Consider the following 7,575-nt stretch of genomic DNA (forward strand, 5'->3'; position numbering starts at 1 on the left):
GTTTTTGAGGAAACAATATGGGGTTTTTTCCGCCTCTAGTCTCTTTGGGAAATGAGATTCACATCTGATTTTGTTGAAGGAAGGTCTTGATGCACATTATACCCATCCATGGCATAAAAGCCATGAGCAATTAGTAGCATAATGGACGATTTCAGCACTAAAAAAGAAAAAATTGACATCATTGACAAGCGTAAGAGAAACACGGGAGAAGTAAAAGACTGAAAAAGTAAAGTGATGAAGACTGCTGGCTAGTTGCCAGCCAGAGAATTTGGAATAGTTATAGTATGACTTAGTAATGGCTTAAAGAGCAATACAGTAAAGGCTTTAGGGACTCCAAATCGCTACAGAGTATGAAAATTGATGCCTCTGGTACCAGAGTGATAGACTAAACTACTCACATTGGCACAGTATTAAAGGTTGGGATTGTTTATTGCTGGTTTTTGCAAGATAACCAAATTTCCTCTGGGATTAGCAATTGAGCAAGCTAATTCCTCAAGAAAAGATTTAATCACACAGTATAATTTAGAATAGGAAAAGAAATTGCCATTTTTACCTTATTTGAACATTAGAATAGATCTGTTTCAAGTTTTTTCCAAAAGTGTTTAATTGTATTCTATTGGCAGCACATGAAACAATAGAGTTATTTCTCTACTGTTTTCAAACTTCCCAACTTTGCGTGCAACAGTTTTAAAAACATGGGGATCAATTACCCTAGCTAATGTGATGCCATTACCTCGGAAATATTATGCTTATTCCTAAAGGCAGTACTTAAAAATGTAAAGCCTAATGTGAATAAAAGCTAAAAAACCCGCCGTAGAAGTGACGTCTCCATTCCAAGAGCACAGCTCTCCAGTTATTCAGCCAAAACTTGTCTTTATTTCAGGGAGGGTTTTGCCTCAATAGGGACCAAGGAACTGCAGTTGGTTACTAAGGCTGAGCCCAGAAGGTGCTTCATGTCTTGTAGGACAAATCTTACATTTCCAGCTACTAACAAACCCTTTTCTACCCACTTGTTTTGTTTTGGTTTTGTTTTTTTTTTAGATGCAAATACTGTGACAGATCCTTTAGCATATCTTCTAACCTGCAGAGACATGTCCGTAACATCCACAATAAAGAGAAGCCATTCAAGTGTCACTTGTGTGACAGGTGTTTTGGTCAACAAACCAATCTTGACAGACATCTAAAAAAGCACGAGAACGGGAACATGTCTGGTATGTATGCCTTTTCTCTTCCCAGCGTGCCCTGCGTACCACCAGTGTTCATATACAGGGACTGCACGTTCACTTTCAATGCTACTGAGTGTCATTAGGGACATGTTGCTCTGCGCTGTCTGCTCCGATGAGTAGGTTTTTGGAAAATATGTAAGTGTGCCTAAGTTCTGCTGACATTTAAAGTGCTTTGAAAATCCCAGCATAAACTCTGCCCTTGTATAACTTATTTCCACTGGCTGATGTCTTTTCTTTTGGTTTTAATTAAGCCAACCGTAGCATTTTGAGAACAGACTGGGAAAATTGGTTTAATCCCATCTCCACAATCACTTGGCGCTCAATAGGAGTCCTAGATTTAGAGTCTCAGGGGGCACTCTAAAACATTTTCTTGGCACCTTCTAAAATATTCCCACTGTCAGGAGCTGAAAAGCGCTAGCTATTCTGGAGGTAATGATGCCTCCCAAGCCCCAAAGCAAATCGGTCACCGCACAGCAGCAGCAAAGGCAGTGGCAGGTAGTGGATATCATTGGTCTGGTTTGGATATCTGCAGGGTTTAATGAAAACCCTCTCTGCAGTCTTTTCGGTCTACATTTTGCTCCGCTGGAAATAACCAGGCCCATGCAGTGAATGCAGAGCTGTCTTTCCCCCGATGCTCAGAGAAAGACGGCTGTCAGTGGTCTTTCAGTGGTAATGAACCTGGGTGATTATGTCAATGGCTGCACCATATTTTAAGCAAATCTGCATAATTAGTAGCTAAAATGAAGTTCTGATTGCTCAGTTCAGCCATTGGTCTAACACAGTTATTGATTGAGTCACAAGGGAACGGGAGGGAGATGTTGAAATAGATACTTGGCAAAAGTGATTATAAACCATGGAAATGGCACCCAGCCTGCAAGTAGTCGTTTTGGTTGGAAACCAGCTTAGCCCATGGGTAATAATACTTCCCTTCTAATTACTGGTTTTATGGCCAAAAGCTGATGGATCACTATGACCAACTTTTTCTGGCTTTCACCCATTTTAACCGTTCTTTCTATTTCAACTTTATATAAATGGTTAAATATAGAAAATGTAAAGTCCTCTGTTTTGCTTTAAGGTACTGCAACATCTTCACCTCACTCAGAACTGGAAAGCACAGGGGCAATCCTAGACGACAAGGAAGACTCTTACTTCACAGAAATTAGGAATTTTATTGGAAACAGCAACCACAACAATCAGTCCCCCCGAAACTCAGAGGAGAGGTGAGTTGCAACTGATCTGCCTTCAAAAGGCGCCACTCTTTCTTTTCCAGATTAAGCCTGTTTTTTCGCCTTACATGATGTCTGGAGCCAGAGTTATTTTAGCAATCTGATTGCTTTAGTGTTCACCGTGGTGTCTTATGAAAAGAAACGTGTTGATTCCCTCGCCATCGTGCATGACCGTATTCCAGTGGTAGACGCTGGACAGAAGGTTGATCTGTGAATACATTTCTCCTTGTATTGGGAGCTCTCAGCTTCAAGTTCCCATCGTTGATTTAAGTCTGTTGAAAAATGCCCTCATTTTACATTCACAGCAGAACAAGTGAATTCTACATCCTGTGGCTAAATGTAGAGAGCCTTACGATTTAAATGCAATATAAATGTGTAATTAATAAAGTAGACTAAGCTAAATTCTTGGATCAAATGCAAGTTTCTAACTGAAAGTCCTTTCCCGTAAGTAACTCAATCCCAAGAAAGATGCTGAGTAGCAAAAAGTCTGTGAGGCCGTGGGTAGGCGTTGGTAGTCCACAGTGAGAGACTTTTTCCTGTTCAGATTTATTGAGTATATGAGTGTTTCAATTCTTCTGAACTAACAGAAGAGAGACCACTTCTAAATATTTCCAGCTAATAAAAACAGAGCTAGGCAGAAAAGGCTGTAGCATGGATACGCACATCAGCTATACAGGTTTCTTTGAGATTGGTCTTGCATTGTGCATTATTTGTGCTTTTGAATTGGCTTTACGTTATCAGCATCAACCATTTCTTAGTGCTGGTGACAAACTTCACTGTCTTCTCAATTTCCAGATGCCTTTGTGAAGGGGTGAAAATGGTGGACATAACACAATTTCCACGAAAGTATTGGATTAAGTGATTACATGCATATTCAAATTTCATTCCATCTTGATTGGCAATGAGGGCTTGGGATTTTTTCTTTGCACATCTGGTCTCAACATGTCCTCCGACAGGAAGTCAGCAAAGTGGAAAGGTTGCTGGGTTGTGCAGTGTTTCCTTTCTAAATTTGGCACTTCAGACTGCTCTTGATGGATATTTTATCCCTGGCAAATTGCTGCATTTGAAAGCATAATTAGAGAATCTGTTTTCTTAATCACATGGCTTTTGTTACTTTGGTTGTAGTCCATCTCCCTTTCATTTCTAGCAGCCTCAATTGAGCATAACAAGCAAGTTGGCAGCCCAAACTGTGCTCAACAATTTCTTATTTCTGCCTATTTAAATAAAAGATGATAAAGAGATATTGCTCTGATTGTCTTAGAGGGGGGTGGCTGCTTCAGCTCTCCCGTCTCTACCACAGTCTCAGATTTTTTGATACTGTGATATAAACAGACCATTCCCTAGCTTTTTGCTTTTTTTTTTTTTTTTTTTTTTTTTTTTTTAATGCAGTACTAAACTTGCAACAATCAGCTGGAGTTTGCTTGGAAAATAGATGAAACTCTATTATATTTAGGAAAATGATGCTATTGTTGTATAAGAAACTAGCTTTCACTTGTGTATGCCCCATAAGAAAGTACCTCTGTTACAACAGCAAGTCAAATGCTAAATACCAAATACGCTGCTAGGGCTCATCCTTATCTTGCTCGAACTTTTGGTATAGTCCATATTGTCCCGCACAGTTTGAAGCACACGGCGTCTAAAGCAAACTGTAGGCAGACAATAAAGTTTCCATTTTTATAACTGTATTCCTGGAAGAGTAAGGACCTTTTGCACAATGAGAACAATAGATGAATCAAGGCCCCCGTGCTACGTAACGCAGTGGAGCAGATACACTGGTAGCGTGAATTCGTGTGGCTCCACTGGGTTCAGCCCTTTCACACCACTAGTACCTCGGGCCATGCATTTGTTGACGTGGTGGTGCCGAATTTCTTTAGCTCTCATTTAGTGTGGTGGATGCAATGCAGCTGCGGATGGTTAGAATCCTACGGGGCTGAGGCTGTTAGCAGACGAGCCCCTTCTTCAGCGTGGGTATGATATCCTTGATAAAATCCCGTAGGAAGTAGTTAAGAGAAGTCATTGTCTGAAAGCAAAGGACAACATAATAACAACAGGTAGACCAAATGGTTTTCTGTGTGTGTATTGCTATAATCACTCATTTAATAAGAATAAGTGCACTTCAAATGCTATATGGCCTTTCTTTTCAGTACTTCTTCCCCTTCAAATCAGTCAATAATGTAGTTCAGCGTGGAGGCAATATTGCAGACCACTCTTCAGGTCTTCAGCTGAAGTCCCTTAGATTCCCATGTATGTAATCCATATGTTCAGCGAAGTAGTATGGCTTCCAAATGAGTGGTAGTGTGCAAAATTAATTATGCGTGTAATTTTGATTTTAAAACTCCGAAGGCAGTATTGGATGTCATTTTTGAAAATGCCGGATCTGATTTTTCAGAGTTTCTTGGCCCCTACAGCTTCTGTTAAAAGGCAATGAGTTGTTTTGCCCAGACTACATATATGATTGGAAACATGAGATGAAATAATGCGTGAGAAAGTTTGGCATGGATATCTGAACATACCTCCGCTTGAACAGTAGTTTTAGCAGGATAACAGGAAAATCCCATGCTGATGGTACTGCAACGTCCCACCAGTTTTTGAGTGGAATTTTCTCCAATAACGCCTAAATGTCTGAAGCTAAACAAGATACAAAATGCAGAAATCACTTTATTCTACTGGGACAGATCCTTTTCGGATCTGCCTCTGACAATCTGCTGGTGAGGAGCTTTTGCAACTGATTTGTGATTATTTGGTTTGCTTTGGTACTTTCAGGATGAATGGCAGCCACTTTAAGGATGAAAAAGCCATGGTAGCCAGCCAGAACTCAGATTTGCTGGATGACGAAGAGGCAGAAGATGAAGTCATGATGGATGAAGAAGATGAAGAGAGTGAAATTGCCGGGAAAGCGGTCAAAGAGCCTGTTTCAAGTGACATGCACGAGGGAACTCCGGAGGAGGATTACGAGGAAACGAGTACTTTGGACATGAACTGCAAAGCTTCCCCTGGCAGGTTGGTGCCTTCCGAGTATTGGTGTGCCTGATACATGAAGTAGAAACAATAAACCATACAAGAGTGCCAGCACCAAACTGTGTGTCGTGGGAACCGGGCCGAAGTAGCCAGCTTCCCAGTTACAATAGCAACGTGCGTCTGTGTTTGGGTCAATACCAGCCCTGTTTTCAGTCTCTTCATGCAATCTGTAGCCCTTAAGAGGAAAAATAACTGTGCTTGGGGAGCTATTGTCAGGTTCTGGGTAGAGACAGGAAACGTTCATGGGAGAGACGTTATCTGCTCCATAAACCGATCTGGATCTTGTGTAATGTTCTTGTGGAAGGCTGTGGAGACACCAGGAGAGAGACAACCTCTCCCTCCCCTGCTCCCGCTGCCCACTCTCTCCTCTTTAGGAAAGAAAGGGGAATTTCTTTTATTTCAGGTTCATAGTTCCGCAGGGCAAAGTGGTTTACGAATGTAAAAAAGGGGGAAATTACTCGGGTGTGTAAATCTGAGAGGGTGAGGGAATGCGGAGAGGATCGTTCAATTGACGTTAAAACCTCTGTGGTGTTTTTGTAGGTATAAAGAGGAGGAGTATAATAAGACTGGACTTTCGGCTTTGGACCACATAAGGCACTTCACAGATAGCCTCAAAATGAGGAAAATGGAAGAAAATCAATATAGTGAAGCTGAATTGGCAGCTTTCAATAATTCCCAGCTGCCAGAGGACCTAAAACAACCGTTGTACAGGAAATCCAAATCCCAGGTAAAACCTTAACTCAGTTAAAATGTTATTGTCGCCAAATACCCGAAGGATTAAACTGTTAGTGTGTGGCAGGCAAGGTTGTTTCAGCTAAGTCTGTTAGATGTTGCTGCCCCTAGGTCCTCAGCATGTTTTTAAAACAACAACTAGACTGATATCCTAGTGCTATTTCTTGATATTTTATTTAAACATCAATTAAAAATGGGTCTTTTTAGCCCCTTTAAAAGATTCCTGTTTAAAAACCTGCAGAATATGCCTGTAGTAAAGGTCAGCAAAGGACTGTGGTATTTGGTGAAATACGGGACCAACCAAGGGATAAGGTAATTCCTCAGGCTCTTGAAAAGAGCCTCCTGTGCCAAGAATCTGAAGGCAAAGGAGACTCTGGGACCTTGTCTACTATGAAAGGTTTCTCAGAACTTCGTGAAGCCAGATGAAAGCAGAAATTATTAGCAAGTCAAAAGTGTCAGTGAAAAGGTTGACAGTGGTTTTACCTAACGCGTTTTGGTAACTTTTAGACAAATTGAGGACAGCAGTTGTAGCCTAGATGATGCCCTAACCGCGTAGGGGTGGCACGGGTCCAAGCTCAGATCCACGCCGCGGGATCATAACCTCTTTGTCCTTATTTCCCCGTCCAGGCGTATGCGATGATGCTCTCTCTTTCCGACAAGGACTCCCTTCATTCCGCATCCCACAATTCTCCCAATATGTGGCACAGTATGGCAAGAGCTGCTGCAGAATCCAGCGCCATTCAATCCATCAGTCACGTATGACATTGTGAAGTCTGACCGAGAATGGGACCAAGTCCAAACCAGTAGCATGGCTCTTTCATATATGACTATTTAAAAGACTGCTGAGCAGAATGCCTTATAAATCTGCAGGGTCACTCATTTAAAGTCCGGTGACCTTAAACTGAATAATTTTAAAAAGAAAGAAACTATTTATTCTCAATATTTTGTTTTGCACAGCAAAGGCAGCTGCTGACTTCTGGAGGATCAATGCGACTTAAAAAAAAAAAAAAAAGTTTCAGTGGATTATGTAAACTGGGGCCGGGAAAAAGTGTCTTCCAGTTCACCCGGCTTTGAGGGGCAGGGGCAAAAGGGTTAAGACTGCATTGATTAACACATGGGCACTCCTTTAAAGTAGGAACTGAATTGATTTTCTTTTTGTATAAGATAGTTTGACACAGGATTGGGAACAGTTGCTTTTATGTACAAATCTCTTCGTTAAAGCTTTATGCATTTTAGCCCTTCAAAGAAAGAAGCTAGTTCTATCAAATGCACACTATCCATCGTAAATGTAGAAAGAAGTAACAGGGAATATTTTGTTCTCTCCGTAATTCTTTTGCCTTCTCAACTGCATTGTTAAAAAAAAAAGGAAAAAC

General features: G+C 41.1%; 1 protein-coding gene across 5 annotated transcripts in view; it reads left to right on the forward strand.

Moving 5' to 3' along the window:
- Nucleotides 1–6,964, forward strand: part of MECOM (MDS1 and EVI1 complex locus) — a 35,889-nt gene extending 28,925 nt beyond the window's left edge. For all 5 annotated transcript variants that reach the window (XM_086467620.1, XM_086467621.1, XM_086467622.1 and 2 more), the window contains 5 exons: nt 1,042–1,211; nt 2,302–2,446; nt 5,216–5,452; nt 6,011–6,197; nt 6,830–6,964. In XM_086467620.1, the coding sequence (XP_086323746.1) occupies nt 1,042–1,211; nt 2,302–2,446; nt 5,216–5,452; nt 6,011–6,197; nt 6,830–6,964 (874 nt within the window). The remainder of the gene's footprint in view (nt 1–1,041; nt 1,212–2,301; nt 2,447–5,215; nt 5,453–6,010; nt 6,198–6,829) is intronic.
- The last annotated feature ends 611 nt before the right edge of the window (nt 6,965–7,575 follow it).

This window comes from Leptosomus discolor, chromosome 7 (assembly GCF_034619465.1).
Source record: "Leptosomus discolor isolate bLepDis1 chromosome 7, bLepDis1.hap2, whole genome shotgun sequence".
NCBI classification, from domain to species: Eukaryota; Metazoa; Chordata; class Aves; order Leptosomiformes; family Leptosomidae; genus Leptosomus; species Leptosomus discolor.